Source organism: Capra hircus, chromosome 15 (genome assembly GCF_001704415.2).
Source record: "Capra hircus breed San Clemente chromosome 15, ASM170441v1, whole genome shotgun sequence".
Lineage (NCBI taxonomy): Eukaryota > Metazoa > Chordata > Mammalia > Artiodactyla > Bovidae > Capra > Capra hircus.
The window spans coordinates 44,933,959-44,959,177 of record NC_030822.1 but is presented as its reverse complement, the minus strand read 5'-3'; the positions used below and the strand labels follow the sequence as shown (position 1 = coordinate 44,959,177).

The following is a 25,219-nucleotide window of genomic DNA, read 5'->3' as shown; positions in this document are numbered from 1 at the left end:
ACAGATAGCTATTATCACCACTGCTACTTAATACTTTACAGTGGCCCTAGGTAATATAAGAGAAAGAAATAAAAAGGTATAATGACTCCAAACGAGGAAGGGAAACTGTCATAATTTACAGATGACATGATTGTACCCCTGTGGCACAGTTGGTAAAGACTCTGCTGCCAGTGCAAGAGACGCAAGAGACGTGGGTTCAATCCCTGGAGAAGGGAATGGCAACCCACTCCAATATTCTTGCCAGGGAAATTCCATGGACAGAGGAGCCTGGCGGGCTACAGTCCATGGGATCACAAAAGAGTCAGACATGACTGAGCACTCACTTCTTCAATGTACATAATCCAAATCTGTATAAAATCCCAAAGCATCTACATACCACTAAAATTAATAAGTGAATTCAGCAAGGTCATTAGATACAATATTCAAAATTGTATTTTCTATATATCATCAATAATTAGAAAATAAAAATTCAAATAACACATCAGCATAAAAACATATCTAGAAATAAATCTAAAAAATGTGTAAGATGTCAATACTGAAAACTCAAAACATTGCTGAGACAGAGTAGGAAGGTATACATTCATTGACTGGAATACCCTTTACTGTCTAAGATGTCAACTTTCCCTGAATTTATTTACAAATTTAAAGAAATTTCAATCAAAGTCTCTGCAGGTGTCTTTCTTTGGCGAAAGTAACAAGCTGATTCTAAATTATATATAGAAAAGCATAAAACTTAGAATTACCAAGAAAGTCTTAAATAACAATATTAGAGGATCTATACTACCAAATATGAAAAATCATTTAGATTATAGGGACTCAGCCAAGGCCATATTGGTACAAGGATGGACAAAAAGACTAACTGAACAGAAAAATAGTCCAAAAACAGACATACCCATGTCATTACTTTACCTACAACAAAGGTACCATTTTATCTTTTTGATAAATGGTGCTGGCTCCATTGGATATCATATGGAAAAACACTGAATCTTGAACATCAAAAAAATGTAATTTAAAATAGACCATTGAAGTAAATGTGAAAGGTTAAATAATAAAGCTCCTAGAAGAAAATATAGGAGACTCTTCTCAAAATTTGGGGGAACATAAACCTTTTTTAAATGGAGACAAGAAACACTCACTATAAAAGAAAAGATCAATAAATTGGGCTTTATCAAAATTAATTTCTATCCATCTGAAGACACCATTAAGAAAATGAAAAGGCAAACCACGGACTGAGAATATGTATTCTTAAAACACATATCTGACAAAGGGGTTTATGTAGAATACATATTTTTAAGCTTATAAATCAATCAGAAAAAGGCAATTCATTTTTTTTAAAGGGCAAAAGTATCAAACAGACATTTCACAGAAGATAACCACATGGTCAGTGAGTGTTCAGTTGCTTCAGTCATGTCCAACAATCTGCAACCCCATGAACTATAGCCTGCCAAGCTCCTCTGTCCATGGAATTCTCCAGATGAGAGTACTGGAGCGGGTTGCCATTTCCTTCTCCAGGGGATCCTCCCAACCCAGGGATCGAACCCACGTCTCCTGCAGCTCCCGCACTGCAGGTGGATTCTTTAGCATTACGCCACCATGGAAGCCCTTGGTTTTGCATGTGTGTATATATATGTGCATATATTATATGTTATTATATATATTAATATGTATAACATAGACACAAGTTACAATTTTTTGCAGTAATCACAAATACTGAAACCCACGGTTTGTTCTGCTTATATAGTGCTCCACTTTCATTGAAACAAAATTGTTAATCACACTTCAAAGGAAAATTTAACCCACAGAGGTGCATGTCATGGCACAAACCAATTAAATGAAGCATTTATTCAAATTCCTTCCTTTCCAAAGGGCAGGAAACAACTTAAGATAATTTAGTATAAACCAAAAGTTGGGGGATTCCCTGGCAGTCTGATGGTTAGGACTCCAGGCTTTTACCACCTGGAGCGAGGGTTCAAACCCTTGTCAGGGAACTAAGATGCCACAAAATCACAAACCACACAAAGCAGCCAAAGAAACAACAACAAAAATCTCCTGCTCCCTCAGCCCCTAAAATAATTCTGTTTTTCCAATGAAAGGTCAATGACCTAAATAATAATGGTATAGAATGGAGTAATGAAAATGATCTCCTCTTAGTATGCTAGATATGCAAAGTGGCAAATATAATTGGCCCAACAAAAGTTCGAAGCTTGCATTAAAAATGGACAGAAGGCACTGTCAACAAATTTCATGAACATGTAAGTTGAAACATAGGATCGGTGGGCCTTTTAAGAGTTGCCATCTGAAGACACTACCCTTTTGGGGTTGAAAAGCTACACTAAACGCTTGAAATGATATGGAAAAATAGCTCAAAAGTATTAGTTGTCAGTTAGATGAAAATTAAAATCACCATGAGAGATCACTGTATGCCCAAGCAGGCCAGGAGCAGGGCCCCGCATGTCCAGTTACCACAAAGCTTCAGGTTAATTATTTTGTTTTTTTGTTTTTTTTTTTTTTTGGTTTTTTTTTTTGGCTGCACCACACAGTACATGGGATCTTAGCACCCAGCCAGGATCAAGCCTACGCCCCCTGCAGTGGAAGTGCAGAATCTTAACCACTGGAATTCCCAAACTAATGATTTGTACTTTTAAAGTAGCCCAAGGGAGAATGAAACACTCCTTTGGAAACTGTGTGTTCACTATCTGTGTGGGTCCTCCCATTGCCCCTTCCTCTCTTATCCTGTGTCTCCTCCTCTTTCTCATTACTCCTCCCTCTCCTTGTCTCTGTCTCTGAGTGTGACCAGAGTACCTACCACCTGCCACCAGGTGGATCCTGGTTCCCCTCCACCTCTGTGCTGTTGGTGCCAGGCTGTTCCCAGGAAATGGATCCTCCCATGTCAAATTCTGCCCCCAAACCTCCACACTCTATCTTCCCTGTCTCCTCACTGTCTCTGCTGCAGCAGCTTCCTTCCCCTGCTGGCCTCTGAACTGGCACTGGCCCCGCTCCAGAAGCCCAGGGGAAGCCGTGATGGTACAGGCCCCACCTCTGCACCCCGTCCAGGGTCCTAAGCAGCCCTCGCTTCCCTGTGGCACAGCTTCCCTTCTCCCCGACACAAGCATCATGTTTACATCTGAATTCTTACAGACAGATTCCCTGCTCGCACTAGACCACTTGGGAGTACAGCCAGGAAATGCACTTTACTGATGTTTTACCCTGCCGAGCTTACTGCCCCTCACCCACCATACACACACACACACACGCACACACACACACACACACGGTTCTCAAGCACAGGCCTCTGTCTATGAACTCACAGGGAGAGGTGCCCAGTTCTCTTCTGACAACACACACTGACCGCAGGGAAGAGGTCCCAGAACCCCAGCCCAGCCAGCTCAACACCTTCTAAGTTGTGTTCACACATTCATCTTCCAAGATCACTTCATCGGGCACAGGATACCAGCAGAACAGATTCTTCACTCAGCAAATGAGAACCCCAAGGCTTACGGAGATGAGGAAAGTTCCCTGTGGTTCCCCAGCAAACCAGTAGCTAAGGAGGAGCTGGCCTCAGGCTCTCTGCACTATTGCCAGTCTGGAGACAAGGTCTGTTTGCGGACTCCAGAGCTTGGGCACAGAGTGACAGGAGGGAGAAAAAGGGAGGGGAGAGGAAGCTGGAACCAACTACTCGGGCCAGATGGTACAAAAAGGGGCTCAGGGAAAATCCCATAGAAAGATTTTCAGCCAGTGCATCCTTGCCGAGGGATCTACAACGTCTTCACTCCCACACCCCACCCCACGCAGGGGCCCGGAACTGCTCACAGGCTGTATCTGCAAGTAGTCAGCAGCCAGCCTGCTGGGCGCCGTCCTGCTGCTAACAGTGCGAGCCTGGGATGCAGGAACTTTGCCTCTCTGAGTCTCTATCCTGCCATTAGCAATGGAAGGATGCGCCAGAACTCTTCCAACTGTATTTATTCATCCATGCAGCAAAAATTATTCATCTGTGTGTGCAAGCAACTTCCCTGATGGGCCAAGGAGTGGGCAAGACAGCATCTGCTTGTGGGGAAGCTTAGACAGTGCTCTGAGGTCAGGGGTATAGGTCATGCTCTCAGGGATGCACCAAGTACAATGTGAACTCCAAGAGAGAGAGGGCTGCCAGGAAGGCCATTCAAAGATGGGCATCGACCGACATCAGCAAGTACCGCTGAGCCACTCCACTGGGACAGCCTTGCCTAGGCAGGTGCTGCAGGCAAGCAAGCCCTGAGAATGGTTAGTGGAAGAATTTGATAAGAAGGGGAAAACAGTTTGCACTTATGGTATGTTGATTCACTGGGCTCTCACTGTCTGCAAGGCAGGGATTATCTCTGCGCTTTATGCATGATGGCACAGGGCTGGAGCGGGACAAAGTCAACTCATAGTGAGTGGGCAGAAAGCCAGACATCAACCCGGGTCTGTGTGTCGGAGGGGCAGTGTGCTGAATGTGGCTTGCTCAGAGGGCAGCTTTAATGCTGGGCTTGGGGTGGGGTGGTGGGGGGGCAGGGGTGGATTTTGTGCAGTGAGAACTAGAGGGTTTAGGAATGCTTCTGCTCCAGGAAGGCATAGGACAAGCACTGTGGAAGACTGCAGGTTGGAGACATGGTAGATCCCAATAGGGCATCCCTGGTGGTTCAGACTGTAAAGAATCTGCCCGCAATTCAGAAGACCTGGGTTTCATCCCTGGACCAGGAAGATCTCCTGGAGAAGGGAATGGCTTCCCACTCTAGTATTGTTGTCTGGAGAATACCAAGGACAGAGGAGCCTAGCAGTCCACCGCGTTGCAGAGTCAGATACAACTGAGCAACTAACACTAGATTACAAGATGTATCTCCAAACTCCCCCGGGAGGAAGCTGCTTCAGCAAAAAGAAGACTCTGTTGCCTTGAATTTGCAAATGACACCACATTCAGGACACATCGTGGCCTTGACCACTGGTTCAGAGCAGCTTTGCCAAGTAGAGAAGACAGCACAAGGCCGCATGTCAGAGGCGTCCACCAGGTGGCGCTGTTGCACAGCGCATGGGAACCAGCCGAGCCCCGGCTGAGCTGAGCCTTTCCCCGCTGCCACATGCAGGACTGAGGCTGCCCTCTTCAAACTCAGGTTTGGAGTGCGGTGCAGACCCGGGGCCAGCAGGGTCTTCTTCTGTCTGGACAATACTGGCCCCTACATAATCTCTGAGTGAATCTCAAAGACAGGGGGAGCAGGGCAGAGTGCCTAATTCTATCCCATCTCCACATCCTGGGGGCTTCCCTGATGGCTGCCTGCAGTGCAGGAGGCTCCGGTTCAGTCTCTGGGTTGGGAAAATTCCCTGGAGAAAGAAATGGCAACCCACTCCAGTATTCTTGCCTGTAAAATTCCATGGACAGAGGAGCCTGCAGGCTACAGTCCATGGGGTTGCAAAGAGTCAGACATGACACTGCCTCTGCCAGTGTCTTTATGCCTTGTAGCCTCAACTTTCCCTTCTGTAAAATGGGCATAACCATCTCTGTGTGCCTTCCCTGTAAAATGACTGTGTGGATCAAATGAGCAAAAGGATGAGAAAAACTGGTTGATTTTTTTTTGCAGATGCGACTTATTTCTGACTATCTGCAGCCCTACAAGAAGCAGGCAGTGGAAAGAAACTCCTGTAAGACAGCAGCTGGAGAGACAGAGCCTCCCCACCCAGTTCCCTCCTGCCCAGGGTTTCTGGGTCCAGGCCTCCCTGTTTCCAGCCTGGCCCTTCAGATGTCAGGGCAACTCAATCCCAAGAAGCTGCCCCAGGAAACAGGGTAAGGGAGCTGCGTGGAGACAGGCAGCCATGTCCCCATCCTTCATCACTGATGGTTCTCTTCTTAGACTTGAAGTTGAGCCCTCCTTCCCTCCCCGCTGTTCATCTTTAATTTCTCCATCAATTTTCATTAAACTCTCTTCTTGGCTCCAACACAGGATGAACTCCTTATTTGAAAAAAAATGAAATAAGAGGGAGGGGGGAATAAAAGACAATCTTTCGAAAGTAAGATTGTCTCTGGTATCACGGCTGGAAAAGGCAATTCCCAGAACTCTCTTGGAGGTTGTCTCAGGCCATTTGAGCACTAGGCTTGGAGAGACCCCTACGGCCCTGGGCTCCAGGTTCCTGCCCCACAGCCCCAGCCCCTCACCTGGACCCCAGGCCCCAGTCTGGCTCTAGTCCCCAGCCACCTGCAGCCCCACCCTGGCCCCTAGCCCTGTCCGACCCCGGCCTCTGCACCAGCAGTGCCCTGGCCATCTCATGAGCCAATCAGAACACTGGAAGTCTGCCAGGGTCACTGTCAAACCCCAGGACTCAGGATTTATGGGGGTGTTGCAGGGTTTCCCCAGACTAACCCAAAAAGGTGAAGACAAACAGGCCAGGAAAGAAGGAAGGGACACAGACAAAGGCGAGTTCTGCCTCCATGCAGGCCCCACCCACACTGCTACATCACCTCACCATGGCAACCCCGTGAAGAGGGAAGGGAGGTTCAGAGAGGAACCGCTTGCTCTCTAGCCCCTTGCAGCCTCCCCACAGACTGGCAGTCCTCCACGCAGACTGGTAGTCCTCCCCACAGACTGGCAGTCCTCCCCTCAGTGATGCCAGTCCACCGTCCCAGCTCTAGTCCTCCCCAGGGCTGCCCTGACCAGTCCAGGTGGGTTTGGTCACCTGATGACCAGACGGAGTTGGGTCCATCTGTTCTCACCCGGCTGTGTGGCTCTGGCCTCCTCACTCTCTCTTTGGCCCTCATTTTCTTCACCCCATCTTCTCCAAAGTGAGTCCAGAGAACGCTGCCTTCTCTTCTGGGCTTCCCCAATTCACTGAGCTCCTAAAAGACTCAGAGCCCCACTGACCTAGCTGCGGACTCCCTCTGCCGAAGCCACTTTCCCCTGGCCTGCCTGGGGGCTCCGCCTCGGTCCTCTGGCCAGCTCCACTGCCTTCTGCCGCTGCCATCACCAGCTCTCTGGGCACAGGTGAGGCCACTGGCCTGCGGTTTCCGATGCCCATGGGGCCACCCCGTGGCCACCCTAGGTGGGAGGCAGGGAACAGAGTTACTTGTCTCTTCCTCCCAGAGCCCAGCACAGGGACTGGGGAGTGAGGGGTGACTGTCTGCTGAGGGCACACGGAGGGGAGGACAGACTTCCTGAAACCCACTGCCCCAGGGAGAACAGGAGGAACCGGACCTCTGGAAAGAAAGAATGGAGGCTTGGAAGACCCTTCAGACACCTCTGGAGAGGACTTTGCTCTGTCTTGACATCTTGCAGCTCCACAACTGCTCAGGAGTTTCCATGCCTGCCCCCTTTTCCAGACCAATACCCAGAGCCTGGTTCCCTGAGAGCCACTGCCCTGAGGTACCAACCTCCAAAGGGCCAGCTCTTCCCGGGGTCACAGAGTGTAAAGAACTGGGCTTTGGAAACCAGCCAGGCTTTGAATCCAAACTCCACCTTCACAAGCTGAGTCTCAGTTTCCTCCCCTGTAAAGCGGAAAGGTTGTGGGGACTCGTGTTCCACACTTTCGCTCACTGTGCACGGGCAGCATCTTTGGCCATGCTAGCCCTTCCTGCTGACAGGCCAGCCTTCCCTTCTCCACCAGACCATCATTTCCCTGAGGCCACTGATGTCCAAAACCCCCGCAACTGGAATTACCTGCACCATAATCATAACAGCCACCATTTATTCAGTGCCTAGTGGGAGCCAGGAACCACACTGCTGTGCATCTATTCATCTCTGACGGCCCTGCGAGGTAGATTTCATCGTGCTCATTGATGGATGAAGAAACTGCACCTCTGAGAAGTTAAGTAACTTGCCCAGGGAAATGTGTCCAAGTTTGTAGGTAGACAAGCCTGGATTCGCATCCAGAAGAGCCTGACTCTCAGAGGCCAGTTTCCAGCACGCTGGACAGTTCACAACAAACACGTGATGACAGAATGAATTAGTAGCAGGATGAGATGGTGATGGACTGAGTGGGCGAGCAAGGAAGCAAGCAACTTGAAAGTAAGTGAACGGCTGGATGACAGAGAAAGAAGAAGCAGGTGACTAAGTGAATCCATGGCCATGTGAATGCCTCAAGCCTGACAGACCTCTAGCATCACACAGCAGGGCTGAGGATGGATGGGGCATCTGGTGACCTGATAGACTCACACTCTGCCGGGGTCTGTGTGTGACTTAATGAACCGCTCCAAGGTTGGCGGGAAGAGGAGGGGGTGGGTAGCTGCAGACAAAGATGGATTTCACCAAATTTAGCGCCTTTCTTGTGGCAATTAATTACAGGAGCCTCGGGGAGGAGGCGAGGCCAGTAAATCAGGGGAGACTGAGGCTGTGACGTTATCTAAGGAAGGCATGAGCTGTGTCTGGTGAGTGGGCAGTGGGCAAGAACCCCAGGCACCTGCTCTCCTCTTATGCCTCCACCCAGCCTGTCATGCTGTGGCTTCTGCGATCCGGCCCATCCCCAGACTTCTTCACCTTCCACCCTAAACACAGACAGTGGTGACCTCACGGGAGTGTCTGAGGCCAGCACTCGGCACTCAGATCTCAGAGTGTGAGCGGGACCTGGGGGAGGGGCAGGTGACCCAGGAACCCCTAGGTGTCTCTAGAACTTCTCACAACTTTGGAAACAGTGTGATGTGGAGGAAAAGAGCATGGACTTTGACCTCACACACTGGAGCAGAATCCTGGGTGGGCATGATGGTTTGCAACCCAGGCTGGCTCCAGCTCACCAGAGCATGTTCAGTCACTCAGTAGTGTCCGACTCTTTGTGATCCTGGATCAAATGACCACCAGGCCATCTATTAGCTGTGTGCCCTTGAGCAAGTTGCTTCACTTCTCTGAGTCTTCCTTCCTTCTATAGATGACACGGATGATATCAGCACTGATGGGTTAATGATTAAGTGACACCATGAAAGGAGTGGTCTAGCCAAGTGCACAAACCAAGTACTCAATAAATGTTAATTGTTGTCTTTTTCTGGAGAAGGAAATGGCAACCCACTCCAGTACCCTTGCCTGGAAAATCTCATGGACGAAGGAGCCTGGTAGGCTGCAGTCCATGGGGTCGCAAAGAGCTGGACACGACTGAGCAAATTCATTTTCACTTTCGTTGTATTTTTAGCCATGGCCATGATGTCCTTATTACCTGATAAATTAGGGGTGGATAAACATTTTCTGTAGAGGGCCAGGTGGTAAATATTTTTGACTGCATGTTCTCTGGCAATTATCCAATTATACTGTTGCAGAGAAACCAGACATTTAAAACACCTAAACGAAGGAGCCTGGCAGTGTTCCATTAAAACTTTGTGGATCAAAAATTTGAACTTCACATAATTTTCATGTGACATAAAATGTTATTCCTCTCATATTTTTATTATCATTTAGAAAATGACTTAACTCATGGGCTCTACATGCCAAAAACAACGGGCTGACTTTGGCCCACAGGTTGTAGCCTGCCACCCCATGAACTAGAATGTAAGCTCTGAGAGGACCAGGGTGGTCGTCTGTTTCGTTCACTGCTATACTCCCAACACATAAAACAGTTCCTGGCAAACAGCAGACAGTTGATCAATGTTTGCTGAATGAATGAATTATGAGCTGTGTGAGTCTGTGCAGATGTCACTTCATATCTCTGGGCCTCGGTTTCTTTATCTGTGTAATGGGTATGCTTGCACGTTCAAGGTAAGCATCAAATGACATTAAGCTGTCCATGGAGACACTTGGCAAGCTCCGTGACTGCACAGCTGTAGTTGCTGTTTCTGACCACAAGGGGGCTCCTTTCTGACAAGTCTCCGTCCCGCCCACTGCCTGGCACAGCATTGTTTCACGAGTATCTGTGTATGGAAACGAATCTGACCTGGAGGAGGAGAGAGCCCAGAGAGGGTGACTTTCTCCTGTGCCAGTTAGGGGAGGGGGAAGATTAGGACACTTGCAGGAAACAGCAAGGCTGTCTGGGTTTAGCTAAAGGAATTTTTGGGGGGCAGCGGTGGGGGGGGGGGGGGTGGTGTGCTGAGAGTATCTATTAAACCAGTGAGTCAATGATATTGACTGAGCATTAGGCAAGTAGACCGGATCCAAATCCTAGCTCCAAAACTTACTACGTGATTTTAGGTGAGTCACTTACATTGGCTGAGACAGCTCCTTTCTTTAAGATGAAGATAGGAAGAGAGCTCACCTCGGGAGGTCCTGGAGCCTTAATGAAGGGCTGCATGTAAGGGGCTAGGTCAGCACTGGCTGCTTAGTAATCCCTCAGGCACTGGGCACTCCCCTCATCCTTTTGCTCGGTGGGTTGGGGTCTGACTCCCAGGCCAGTGGCCCATCTGGCCTGGGAAAGACACATTTTCGCCTTCTGGCTTGGGAACCGCACAGGAAGGTGGAAGGAAAAACTGCCCCCAGCCTTCCTGGCTGCACACGTTTTCACTCTAAACAAAAAAAGTTCTGCTGTTTTTCTTTCCTGGATTGAAGTTTTCCTGCTGCTCTGCAAACTCATAAGCCAAGAAATCCACTGCTTTTGGAGGACTGCTGAGTCCAGTCCCTTCTGCTTTCTTCCCTTCTTTCTGCCAACCAGCAGGAAAGAAGACAAGAAACAAACCCATTTGGCCATTTTCCACTCTCTAAGGAGGAAGATTTTTTGGGAGAAGAGAGGATTATTCTGCGCATGAAGCTGGACGTGCTCAAGGCGTTTACTTCATGGAGTCTGTCTGTCTAGCCGTTGCCTTCTTTTTGCCACCTAAGCAAGCACACACACAAAGGCTTCTGAACCCATGGGAAGGAAACACTCTGTCCAGAGGGCTGGCCTTCGCTCCTTCACCACTTTGCTGTGTGACCCCAGACAAATGACTTGCCCATTCTGAGTCACAGCCTTCTCATCTGTAAAACGAGTAGATTGCCCGTGAACACTCCATCTTCAGCTGAAAGCACCTCAGAGCCCATGACCTTGTGACTCTGTCCCATAACCTGAGCAGATTTGGAAAGAGGCAGGGTAGAATGCAAAACAGCCATCCGTCTTGGAGTCCGCACTAAAGTGAAAAGGCTGAGGGGAGGGTGGAGTTTTCCTGGATAGCCGGGACCAGACTGTGGGACAGGGATGCAGCAGAAAGGAAGCAGTTTGCTTGCTCCCTCCCCATTTAGACCAAACTATGAGAACAGACTCAAGGTTCCTACCCCCAATCCTGCGGACGCGGCAACTGTCACCAAGATATACCGCGACTTTCTACCTCTCTTCCATAAAAATAATTTCAGCATCTTTTCTTGAAACATGATTGAAAAATCCCCAAGTGTCAGCCGTAGCCTCCAACCCTCCTGCTGGAATCCCTGAGGAGCCGTCTGCAGGCTTGGGCCCACTCAGGCCAAGTGAGAGAAGCAGGCTCAGTCCTCCCACCTGGGGGGAGTGGGGGTGGGGAGGGGGGGCTAGAACCCACCATGCCGCCCTAAGTTGGCCTGGAGCCAGGTACCTGGGACTGCCAGGTCACCCCACCCCTCCAACCCCAGACACCCCAGTGGTGGTGACCCACCATGCCCCTGGACTCAAGCGCCCCTTTCCCTTACCCCAAGCCCTCTTGGAGGGAAGCCCACCCGCCTACCCAGGCATCCACACATACCCTGCTCCTGCCTCTCCTGTCCCCCGAGAAACTGGACCCTCTTCTCTACATGCTAGACCTGCCACGAGAGAAGAACCAACTGCCCTCAACCTCGACACCCCCTCCCCATCCGATTCGTCTGCCTCCTGCCGTGGTCCACCCCTGGGCTCTCCACCCGGGAAGTGCTGAGTGTCCCTCTGGGCCCTGCCTTCTCCAGCCAAGCTCCTCAGTCTCTGCCCCCTTCCCGTCTTCATCAGCCACAATCAAGGTCACAGCAGCCCTACCTGAATGACACTGGGGAAAGGAGGGACTCAGGGGACTTGCTCCAGGAAGAGGTTCAGATGTCCACCAGGAGGTCACTTTCCCCAGCCACCCACCCCGTCCAGGACCTCAGTCCCCACGCAGCCGGCCAGCTGCACTCTTACCTTCTCCAGCTGGTGGACACCCTCCTCCACACAGCAGATGGAGGCTAGCGTGCGGAGCGCCTGGGGGTAGAGGCACCTGAAAGCGTCCTGCCGGCAGACCTTGAACAGTGCGACGACCCCACCCTCCTGCAAGGAAAAGAGAATGCCACATGACCTCACCATGTCACCTCTCTTGGGGCTGACTCGAGAATAACTGACACCCTCTCACTTGGCTGGTGCATTTTGGGGTCTGTAGGGCGGCAGAATAGCCACCCCCAAAAATGCCACTTTAGTCTAAGCATTGTCTTGAGCTGAAGGCAATTAAGAAGAAGCAGATACAAAAAAAAAAAAAGATATCCGTTCTCCCCCTATTTGACTAAAAGCAGGACATAAATTTAAAAAGATTATTCTCCCTTTCCTCTCTACTAAGAAGGACAAGAGGTAATCACTGGAGACAACTTTAGACCCTTATCAGCCTGGATTCAGCACGAGAAGAAACTCATATAGCAAACTTCAGTCTTTAGCGACTATTAGTTTGCCATGTACGTGTCTTCCCACAGTGTGCCACCCCTAAAGACTCAAGGGGGCTTCCTCTGTGGCTCAGATGGTAAAGAATCTGCCTATAGTACAGGAGACTTGGGTTTAATCCCTGGGTCGGGAAGATCCCCTGGAGAAGGAAATAGCATCCCACTCCAGTATTCTTGCCTGGAGAATTCCATGGACAGAGGAGCCTGGTGGGCTACAGTCCTTAAGGTCTCAAAGAGTCAGACGGGACTGAGCAATTAACACTTTCGCTTTCAGAGACTCAAGGTTCTCTTCCTTTGTCTTATGACATCTCTAAAAATGTATTGTTCCTTTGCTAAGATGCTACAGAAGCCCAAGTTGTAACCAACCCTTTGAGCTACTCATCTGACAGTTCCCATGGGTAAGTGCAGTGCACATGCTAATAAACTTTTTTTAATAATGTCACCCTTGGTAATCTAAACTGGAGGTGAGGGGCCAGGGGAGGCATCTGTGCTGGGACCAGGCTCAACCCCAGTTGACACTGCTCCAGATGCCTGGCAACCCCGCCCCCCCACAGCAGCCGCCTGGGAACAAGCCTGGAGCTGTCAGAAATAAGTTCTAGAAACAAGCTCAAGGCAGATGGAGAGAGCTGAAACCGAGATGCCTCGTGCTGGTTCTCACTACGCCAGCGACCACCTGTTAATTCTCAGATCCTCCCTGCCACCTTGGCAGGAACACAAAAAGGGACTTTATTTACACCAATACTGTAATTTCTTTCCATTTTGGGGATGGGAAAAATGGAAGTCCAGATGGGTGAAATAATCACACCTCCCCCCCTAATCCACATTGGTCCTGTTTCCACTCCTTCACTCCAGTTTGTAAAAGGGAAAAAAATAAAACCCTTTAGAACTGATCAGCCCAGCTCTTGAGTGTGAACCTATATTTTTCTCTTTGTGAGAGCAGTTCATGGAAACTCCCTTACCTTGTGGCGACTTCCCAGGAGTCTGGGAGGATTTCTGAGACTTCTGAGAAGAGGCTGGGAGTGAGGCGCTCATCCTAACTGGACAGATTAATTCTACAGAAATCACTGAAGCCACCTTGGCAACAGATCACAACGGTGACTCACCACGTGCCCAGCAAACTGGTGGCAACCCCATCCTGGACGCCCACGTCCAGAGCAGAGGAAGCTGGCCGCCCCACATCCGGCTTTACCCTGCTTCCCCCTCTTCCTTTCCCTGAAGGCTGCAGAGGGGCCAGTAGCAGGAAAGAATACGTGAACAAGTGGTCTGCACCTGGTCCTGAGGGGCACTTGCCTTTACCTGCACCACTCCTGACTCTAACTGAGCCCATCACCCTGTTTCCTAAACTGAGAAAGACATTACAGGAAGAAGGAGCTGGGTTCAGCAAAACTGCCATCCCATCAGATTTTTGAGAACTCTCTCAACAATAACTAGACTATGCACCAAGCACTGTCGAGGGTCCCAGGGACGCAGTAGGGGGTAACTGAAAGTACAGTGTGTGAGCACCCAGAAGCAGCAACGACCGCTGCAGCCCAGCACAGCCAGTACCCCGCAAAGATAAGCTCCGAGCCCTTTGCAGTCTAAGAGTTTGGCAGCTTATCACAGCAGGGACCAAGACCAAAGTGTCCAATTCTGGAGGAGTTCAGGATTTCTGACATTTTATAATTAGCTAAGAGTGATCTTCAACTTCTATATTCCTACTTCCTTTTAGGATAGTTTAATTGGCGGGAAAAGATCATATCTTAGGACGGGTAACTTTGTTCATGCAGCACAAAAATATTAATGGTTTATTATATGCCAGACCCTGTGCTGGGCACTGCCTCAGTCTCCATCCAAAACGAGCTCTTGATCTGGCAGACAATGTTAAAACCAGGAAGAAATCTGGGTAGGGGTGCACTGAAATGGGGGTGGGGTACAGGGTTAAAAAAGCATGGAGCAGGAACTCCTGACACAATCTGGGCGGGGTGGCTGTAGAAGGGTCAAAGAAATGCACTCTGATTTTAAAGCCATATCATCATTTCACTAAATGTATGCTCTAGTATGGGACAAGACACTCACCCCTCTGATTTCTTGCTCCACAATCCTTTATCCCAGCCTTCCTACCTTCCCACAGCTCCTGGGACATCTAATAAAGGTTCCACACAAAGACCTTACTCGGAGAGTCACTGACATAAAATCAAATTACTCTTTAAAGTGAAAGGAAAAAACAAGAATCCTAAGGTCTCCCCAGCCTGCCTTGCTAGCTATTAATGACCTTCCACCAGATGTAAATATCTGTATACATATATGTTTACATGAGTATGCATATTTGTATATGTATATATTTATATTTAATCATAGGTAGTATGAATACTATTTATATATGTACAAAGATAGATAAAGTATAGATATTTACTTCTGGAACAGACCATGAAGAAATGATGCCAAAGCATGAGAGGCTGAGAGCCAGGATTCAACGTGGCAGCCTTCCTTTGGCTTGGGAGATGCCAGATCCAGCATAACTATATTTAAGCCTCTGCACCCATTTGCCTTGGATTCTCATTACATCCTTTCCCAAGCCTGTGAAAAATGGTCTTCTTAGCATTTTTTGCTACTAGGAGAGGAAGAGGGAAATCCCGAACCCAGATTGAAGGGATTCTGGTTCAAATCCTACTTCTGCTGCCAGGTATCTTTGGTTTAAAACGGGGTGGGGACAGCCGCATGACTCAGCTGTCAGAGGTGAAGCAGGGTGAGGTTGCGAAAGGGCTGAGCACACAGCGAGGGTGGGCCTGGACCGCCACGTGGGGGTCGGGCCGCGGAAGGCACCCTGGTTGGAAGCGTGACTGACATCCTCATGAAAGGTATCCCAAAGGCTGGTGTGCGTGGCAGGGAGAAGAGGTAGGAAGTGAGATGGAGTTGCTGCGGGGAGCACTGTGGAGCCCCCACCCACCAAGGACTGAAAAGCAGCATTCGGCTTCAAGTGGGACTTGGAGTCGCCTGAGCTTGCAGAATTGCACTGTTGGCTGGAGCTTGTTTAATTTTATAGAAAGCTCTGGGCTCAGAGCCCAGCTGTATAATGGCATGCATTATTCAGACAGGCTCAGGATAAGCTGTCATAAAGCTGGAGGAGGCCACTTGTAGGGTGTGTAGACTAGTGGAGGGGGAATAATAGAGGAGTTGGGCTGGGCGGGGGTAGTAATTTGACAACACACATGGGAGTCTTCTGGGCTTTGCATTCAGGAAGGGATAGGACTTGCCACCAGCTTCATAAGGAGGACTTGGTTTATTTCCTGGTTGTCAGAGGAACCCTAAGGGATGAGAGGATAGACCCCAGAGAGGTTGCCCAAACCATCTCATGGGCACAGCTCAGAGGGATGAAGGACCTGAATGAAGACAGACACCCTGGCTCCCCAAGGAGGTGAGTGAGGAAGGCCACTTGGGGGAGCTGCCCCACATCTGTCACCAGATTGGGCACATTTCTTGAGCATCGAAGGTGAGGATGCTCTGCAGGGCGTACCAGGGACTCCCAGCCCCCATGTCACTGTCAGGACCGGAAACCTAAGGGTGATTCTGCTGGAGGTGGAAGATGAGACTCACCACTGAATCTTCTCTCTGCTTCAAACCTCTGTCTACTCACCACCACCGCCCCCCACCCCCAACCAAGGACTGGAGACAGAGGAAGGCTGAGATTAAGTCTCTGGAGTCAGCAGATCTAGTTAAAATCTCATCTGCATTCAGGGCACATAGCCCTCTCTCTGAGTCTCTGTCCCCTTGTCTTAAAAATGGGAATTATGGTTATGACACATCATTGGGTTATCAGGAGGGTCAGATGAGATGATGAAGGGAAAGCTCGCGCAGTGTTGGGCATATGGCAAGGATGCAGGAGACAATGAGGGTTGTAGAGAGGGGAGGGGGGCATGGGAGGACAGGGTTGAGAAGGAGGAGGCAGGCAGGAGGAAAAAGAGAGAGCCTGGCTGCTGAGAGCAAGTTCAGAACAGCAAACAAGAGCACAGCGTCACTGCCAAACAGCCAGGTTCAAATTCAGCTTGGTCACTTACTAGTGGAAATTTGTAAAGCTTCCTAGTGATGCTAATATGCATACAGGGTTGAGAACTTCTGAGTCACACTTTGGCCCAAGAAGCTGAAGGGCCAAAGACTGAACCAGAAGTCACCACTCTGGGCTTTAGGATCATGAATTCCAAGTTAGAGAGACTTGGGTTCTAATTCTGACTCCACTGTTTATCAGCTGTATGACCCTGAGTAAGCCTCTCAAGTCATTTCCTCAACCACAGATGAGGGAAAACAAGGTAACTACATATTAGGATGGTCTTATAAGTTAAAAGAAATAATGTTTGCAAGGCATTAAGCTCAGTGGAGAGCACACTCAAACGTTTGCTATTGAGGTACCATACAATCCACTTCTCCCCTGAGCAAAGCTGACATTTACCCTGCTCTTCCAGATTTCTATAAAGGCTTAGAGCAGTGATTTCTGAGAGTAGCCATGCCTCAGAAACACCTGAAGAGTTTTAAATTGTTTATTAATTTATTTAATTGGAGGATAATTACTTTACAATATTGTGATGGTTTTTGCCATATATCAGCATGAATCAGCCATGGGTATACATGTGTCCCGCCCATCCTGAGCCTCCATCCTGAGCCTCCCTCCCACTTCTCTCTCGACCCTTCTGGGTTGTCCTAGAGAGATTCCTTAAAAACTGGGGATAGAATTGTAGAGTTTTTTAAAATGTGGATTCCCAGGTCTTACCCCAGGACCTTGATAAACCTTGGGTGGGGCAAACGGGCTGTTTTCCAAAAACTCCCTGAGGGGTTGTGATGCCAGGTGAGGACTGAGAACCACCAAACTCGAGCATCTTCTTGTGACTGGCATCTGAAGTTTATTAGAGGACATAACTCTGCTTCCAGTTGGATCACCATTCTATCCCCAGGGGTGATGCCATTTCTCAAGGGAAAGAACGAAAGAATGGAGGGAGAGAGGAAAAGAGGGAGGGAGGAAAAAGGAAAGAAGGAAGGGGGAGGGAACAAGGAGGTGGAGAAGGAAGGAAAGAAGGAGGTCAAAAGGAGGAAAGGAAGAAAGAAAAGGCAAAGATAAAACAAAGACCTTAGTGAGGTCCTAGGAATACTGATTGCCTACCATTGCTCTAAGCATTTGGGCCTCAAGTTCAGGGGCAAATTGACCGTGAGTCTAATGAATTGCAGCGCCCATGGCAACTGAAAAAATAAAACCACAGTCTTTCTCAACTTTGTCTTTTCCTCAAGCAGTATTTCAGTGACAGCGGGCATTTTTAAGATCCAGCCAAGAACCTAAGTTGGAAGATACGATTGGTTTGGATTTGTTAAGATATGTGAAGATGGGGGAGAAGAGTCGATATTTAGAGCAGAAAAAAGCTGTCCCCACCAAACTAGCTTCCTCACACTCTCCCGAGGCCTGTCACCTTGGCCCCCAACCGTGAAACTCACCTTAGCTATGATGCGGCACAAGGGAGCCCCCTCCTGGGTCAGGCTGAACAGGTTCCCCGTGGTGGACTCTGTGGTGTAGATATTGTCTGAGGCATCGATCTTTCTCACCAGTGCCTACGAAAAGAGAGCGAAGTCTGATGGTTGCTCTGCGCATCGTCCTTAATGGAATACCGGTAGGTCCACACTCCTAAGAGCCCCCTGAAATTTGTAATCCCGCCCCCCATCTCTACTACCCCACGGCAGGGGTGATGAGGTTCTAACTTTTGAAAAGACATGAATAAGGATGAGGTCTGAGCTATGTTTGAGAAACAGCCCCACTGGGGCAGAGACAACCAATGCACCCTTCCTCAGTCGATGAAAAAATCAGCTTTCACCACTGACAGTCTCAGCAAGTACCTTTTTGCTATTCTACTGGCTTCTAATGAGAACAGAAACCATTGGTTAAATAAACCATCAAGTTGCAAATCAATGGGTTGCTACACAGATGACCACCAAAGAAGCTGCTCAGTTTGGATGTTGGATGTCCGTAAGCTCATGCAAAGTCCAGCTGGATGATGGGTTCAGGGGATGAGTCCAAAGAAGCATTCTTCTCTGCAGTAGCTTCCTGCTACTTCCTGCTACAAGGGGACACTTGCCTTAGGTGGACAGCCAGGCCAACATAGCAACCTGGGGTCCTGTCAAAGAGTCGGTCACTCAGTGAGGACTTAAGGCTGAAAGGTCTAGGGCTGGTGGTGAGAGGGCTGGGAAGGATCAAGCACAGGACCCCAGGAGACTCAGGAAGAGGAGCAAATGGAAAATTCATCAACAAATGAGATATGGAGATTATTCCTAGCAGAGTTTAGCTTATTTCTGGGAAAAAGCTTTCCATGTAACCTGAAACCACTTCATAATCAGTCAATTGTTTTGAAGCATGTGGTTCATCAATTATAAATGACTCCTACCTGCTAATTAATGTTCATTGCTTGAGTTTCTCCTGGGAGGTGTGGAGGCAGAGACTGGGGAGACTTGCCTTTGGGGTCCTCATGCGAGAAAGTAGGACTTCTGGGAAGCCACTTGTACAGTTTCAGTTGCTGTGTTAATTTTAAAATATTAAAATAGACTTGTTTCTGATTAACCCTGGTGTTACGGAAAAGACTCATAGGAAATCAGGAGATCTAATTTCCAGTGCCAGCTTGCCTTTTTTAGCACACTATGCTGATGAGGAAGTATGTAAAGTATGTATAGGGTTAAAAGCATGGACTCTGGAGCCAAACTGCCTGGGTTCAAATCCTGGCTTTGCCACTTCTAAGTGCCCTGCAGATAATTCAACCCTTTCATACCTCAGCTTCCTCATGTGTAAGATGATAGAAATAACAGTGTCTATCTCTTCTGGTGGTTCTACCCACCTCTTAAAGTTGCTCATATATATAAAGAACTTATAAAGCTATCTGGCATACAGAAGCAAAATAAAATTCTTAGCAGTTATTATCTTGTGATATTGGGCAGTTGGGACAAACTACCTAGGCCTCAATTTCCCTATTTGTAAAATTATTTAAATTAAAGGGGTTTGAAGCTCAAGGTAAATAGCTCTTCCCTTTTTCTTCTTTATTCAAACTTAGAATTCTTCACACATAGCAATATGCTAATCTTCTACATACATCAGTCCAAGAGTAAGTGTGTAATTAATCTACCAACATATTAAACATAAAAATTATTTCCTAAGATTGGGTAGATGCCTCTTGTAAGATATCTAACAAAAGGTAAAATTAATAACCAGGATTTGCACTGCAAATCTCTGTAGCAAATGTACTTTTTAGACTCATTCCCCATCGTTACCACAAGCAGTTACGTAAGTGCTATTGGTGCTAACATGAAAATGCAGATTTCATATATTGGGGTCCTGTACCTAAATCAGAATTACCTAATGTTCCTGATTAGTGTTTGCACTCAAAGTAGATAGCATTATGTTAAATTATTCAAAACCAATGTCTTTTGCAATCATCTGCTGCTGTTAGACCATTTATGTCTGAGGATAATTTCTTATCAACATCTATAGTCACATATACCGTAATTACACCTCAGCTCTGTCTCAGTGAGTCAGCTCTCTGACAATGAAAAGTTGTAAGCATCCTTTTCACAAGGATAAATTTGGAAAGATAGGAGATCAAAGGCTCCACTGAATCATCAGGGCTCTGAGTATCGAATGTGTCAGAGCTGGAAGGCGTCAGAGCCAGAAGGGCTCTTGAAAGTTTAGTGCAAGACTTCCTTCCGCGCTGAGAAAAACTGAGACACAGAAATCTGACCAAGGTTAATTACACATGTGGTACATGATAGAGGTAGACCTTAACCCCTGTGAATGTGATGTCCTACTTGCCAAAGCCAGTGAATCCCTGTCCCCAGTGCCAGCAGGATCTCCCGGGGACTAGAGGAGATGGAGGTCTCAAGATAAGGAGAAAATCCAGCCTCATGAGCAGCTCTCACCAAACTGCAGCACTATTCTCCACCCTGGCTTCCATTAGCACCTACAATGCTCTACCCTGTGACGGCCAGAGCTTCTCTGTGCAGCGGGCAGAGCTGACTGAAAGCCCCACCAGCTGCCCTGTTAGACCCACCACCGTGTTCCTGCAGGGGGCACACAGCCCCATGAGCTACTCCCAGCTGTGACTCAGCACAGCAGGGGCTCCACTGCGAACCCAAGACTGCCAGCAGGGAACTCACTAACAGGTGACTAGCTTGAAAATTCCAGCTCTTCCTACTCAATTCGTCCATCTCCATTTTCTTTCTCAGCTGTCAGACTTGCAATTTTCCCACTGCCTCCTCCTGCTCCCTTCCCTTTATCTCTCATAGACGTTTCTTATCAAATCCTATCTTGGTGTCAGTTTCAAACCAACACAGTCTATAAAATCAAGTTTTTCAAGTAATCGAGGAGGAAAGAGAAGTTTCAGAAATATGCTTTACCCTCTCATGAGAAGAGTGGTGAAACAATGAACACAAGATAAAGGAAGATAGACAGATTAAACTGAATGATAGAATTTTTTAAGACAGATTAGGCAGATATGAAACAAAAAGGAAGATCTTGAAGAACAAGAGAGAGATTTCTTTTAAAGGGTTTAGGAGATGCATACAATATAACTACCCTAAATAAAAAATGTAAAAAGAGGGGTATGTTTTTAATTGTTTGTCCATCAGAAAGAGTGACTGCAGTCCAGTGAAACTTATTAGGAGGAGTAAACTCTTAAAAATCAGCCTGGAATAAGTTTCTCAGATGGAGGAAGGAAATATCGTGAAGCCTCTTTCAAAGGTTCAGAGAGAGACCCCATAGGTATAGTCAGGGCAGCCAAGTCATGCAAAGGGATGGCATAAACACAAGTAGGTTAAAGATGGCCACAAATTCTTTTCTACTCCTCCTATAAAGAGGTGGGTTCTAATGTCCCTGCCTTTCGAATCTGGGCTGGTCTTGGTAACTTGCTTGACCAACAGAAGGCAGCACTCGGTGGAAGTAACATTTCAGGATTTCCAATGCTAGGTCATCAGAAACTCTGATGCTGCCACTCAGGCTTCTTGGAACATTCTTTTCAGAGTCCTAAGCTGCCAGGTAAGAAGTTTAATGGGGCTTCCCAGGGGGCACAGTGGTAAAGAATCTGCCCGCCAATGCAGGAGACGTGGTTCTGATCCCTGGCTACAGTCCATGGAGTCACAAAGAGTCAGACTCGACTGAGCAACTGAGCACACAAGTTTGATAACTCTGAGACTGTTGTGCTAGAGATGCTGTGTGCCATGTGTTCGATCCCTGATCAATACTTTCGACTGAGACCAGCTTTTCAACCATCTCCTCCAAAGCACCATATGCATGAGGAACCTAAGATTCGCTAAACCATTAGCCAGCTGAATATTCCCAAGTGACCTCTATCTATGGCATAAGGAGCAGAAAAATTACTCAGCCAAGCTCAAAATTCTTGACCCTTAAAATTGTGAGATGTAAAGAAAATTGTTGTTGGGGTTGTTTGTTATGTGTTAATAGAGTTCTGGAACACAAGAGAAAAGTACAGACATCAGCACAAAATAGTCAAAGGATCATGAGATAAATTGCAAGGGAAAAAGTTTTAAAATAAATAAATAGTACTACTGCCTGTGCCCAAGAGAACACTTTGGAGAAATGCATGAATTAGGGCAAAGAAAGGCACAGAAAGACTGGACACGTTAAACAGGAGACAGGCAAAATAATAACTGAATTCAGGCTTGGATTAGCTAGTGGTCTATTGGGAAGATATCTCCTGGGTGTAAATATCCAGTTTAGAGAGACAAAAATGTATAAGATCACTTAAAACCAGAGGTCTGGGGCAGATCCAGACCTTAACTGATTTTATTTTTCACAATAAGGGAACTCCTAAAATCTAAAAGAGTATCTTTAGAAACAAAAGAATGTGCCAGAACGGAAAGAGAAGTGAAAGCGGAAACACTGCTCAGATCCAACAAATAGTGTTCATTTTATGAATTAAGTAAGGAAAGAGACCCACATGAGAAGCAGGGCAAATGGTAAGAAAATCACTGAGTCTTCCTGAAATGAGTGGGGGATTAACAGAGGAGAGAGAAAACTGCAGACATAATTCATTACTGGGGGAAAAATAAAATAGAAATGTAGCAGAAAAACGTTATTTAAGACTAAAATATTCAAAAGTTTTGGGAAGACAATGTTCTGAGAAGCACATGGCAGAAGGAAGGTTCTCACTAGGCCCATAGGCACCAGGCTTCAGGAGCATCACAAGAAAACCCTGCCAAGATGACAGGGTCTTAAGGCTGAAGCGATTCTTAGCAAGAGGCAGAGACAATGGCCATCATATTATAGAACTATAATCCTATAGTATATCCTATGTCAATTTTTTTTCCTCATTTAGCCCCAAAATAATTTTAAAAAATATGTGTCCCCCTATAAAGTTTTAATTTGACAGGTAAGTTTTTCATCATAACTTTAAAGAACAGATTTGGAAATGATGTGATTTCCAGCAGACTATAAATAGTGACATAAAATACAATGACTGCATTACTCTTTTAGACGTATTCCATGAAATCTACATACCAAAACTTGATACCATCATCACGCTTAAAAATATACAAGTAATCTCTTTAACATGTGACCATTTTGCATCTTTTCATTTTAAATTTACATCCCCATTCCATTTCTCCCTCAGAATTTTATCTTAATGTAATACATTTAAGATTCAAAGAATTTTACTAATCACCCTTATCAGGCTTATCATTGAAATTTGAAATCTTCTTTTATTTCTTTGACTATAAGGCTCTAAGTGTTTAAAAATAATCTCTTTTTAGTTGAATTAGTGTTACAGTTATCATCAGTACAATTGGTCAATACAACATAGATGATAAATTTTGATAAATAATTATAAATCAAAAAAATTAAAGTAGTATCATAACTATATCTCCTAATGAGATAAATAAGGCTTTGCAAACTTTTTAGGCTTTCTAACTTATTTATCCATGACTAAATATTGACTTAATGATATAAATCCTGAAAAATCTTGTTTCTATAAATTAAATGAAAAGAAGAATGGGAAGAGTTTGTATAGACAAGTTGTTCACGTTTTGAGCACATTCCGAGCTATGTAGTCACTCAAACACTATTTTTAATGATCTGCCAGCTGATAATACCTGCAAATTTGTAGAAGCAAAAACTGGAAACCATTTGACTTGCAAAAGTATTTCTTACCCAATCATTAGATTCATTCATTCACTTATCTCAATTTCTGGGAAGAAATCCAGAGGTACTTTACCAAGACATATCAAATAACTCTTAATTATACCCACTACTCCCTCACTAAGAGCACCTTGGATTATCCAAATTACTCAGAGAGGATTAAGAAAATCAAAATATTATTAATTTCACCACCAATACCATTTTAATCAAATATTTTTGTGTGTTTCAAATATGTTTTATAAAAAGCTTGAATCTGCAGCTTTTGTTTATTTAATTTATGGAAAATACCCACCCTATGACTTAATTGGCAAAGACTGTTCTTAAGCCAACCCAATCAGCCAAGTCAACTTAGCTTTTTCTCAATATAGACCTGACTTCATTTTTAATTAAAAAATTTTAATATGTGTTCCAGGAAATGCTAAAAATGCTGACAAATAATTATGGAAATCATTTTATAAGGGAAAATGCTAAAAACTGTCAGTATTAAAATAATATAGACTTAAAATAAAATTTGATTTAGTTGTATACGTTCTAAAGCCAAGATGAAACAATCTATTAAACTTTTAAAAATGCAAAGTAATACATAGCTTACACTGTAAATTAATTATAACTTTGGAAATGTAAAAGGCACTGTATTCCTTCAGTAAATAGATGTGTTTATGTATTGAACTTTTTGTGTTTATTTCAAGGAATAATTAAATAAGATCTGAGAATAAAAATATCTGAAATCATTTGACTGTTTTTAGTAGCTCTTATGAGCAATTTTCCCTATGTGTTTAAAGAAGAAGAAAAGTATTTATACTTAAATCTAATTAGTCCAGCTGCCAGAAATTAATTATATCTCTTGCTAACAGGAAGTAGAAATTAGTGTAAATATCTCACAAAGTGTTTAGACAAAATCGTCTAACTGCTGCCTTAAATAATATGCATCAAATCTGAATAGAAAAACCATGCAAAACTTGTATCTGTGAATTTTATCCAGTATATCTCGAAAAATGTGGTCTTTCTCAAAAATATTTCAATTACATTTAAAAGAATCATTATTATTAACCTTTAAAGTCTTTGGTTCTTTAAAGATACTTTTCTTTCCGGCTAATAACATCTCTCAGAGCTGAGCATAAGATAGAGCTGGAAAGAATTGCTTGCATTTGAAAAGTACCCCTAAAGCCATTTTCAGTGTTTGATTTGCCCTACCTGTGCTGTCTTTGCTTTGTTTAAGGAGAATATCCCTCAAGAGCTCCGCACAATTTGAGAATAAATGGAAACAGGATAAGACGGGCTTCCCTGGTGGCTCAGACTGTAAAGAATCTGCCTGCAATGCAGGAGACCAGGGTTCGATCCCTGGATCAGGAAGATCCAGGAAGATTCCCTGGAGAAGGAAATAGCAACCAACTCCAGTGTTCATGCCTGGAGAACTCTATGGACAGAGAAGCCTAGCGGGCTACGGATCATGGAGATGCAACAAGTCGGACATGACTCAGTGACTCACACACATACACACACACTCGACCATTCTACCACATTTCTAGATTCAGAAAATTCCCACACCGGGAAAAAGACACAATTTATA

The 25,219-nt window shown here is 46.0% G+C and overlaps 1 protein-coding gene across 1 annotated transcript in view; it reads right to left on the bottom strand.

Annotated features, from left to right (window-relative positions):
• INSC (inscuteable homolog (Drosophila)) overlaps positions 1-25,219 on the bottom strand; it is a 130,955-nt gene that overhangs the window by 32,306 nt on the left and 73,430 nt on the right. Inside the window, exons 6-7 of the mRNA XM_018059588.1 lie at positions 17,958-18,071; positions 11,998-12,123 (exon numbers count right to left, since the gene is read on the bottom strand). Of these exons, the coding sequence (XP_017915077.1) occupies positions 11,998-12,123; positions 17,958-18,071 (240 nt within the window). The remainder of the gene's footprint in view (positions 1-11,997; positions 12,124-17,957; positions 18,072-25,219) is intronic.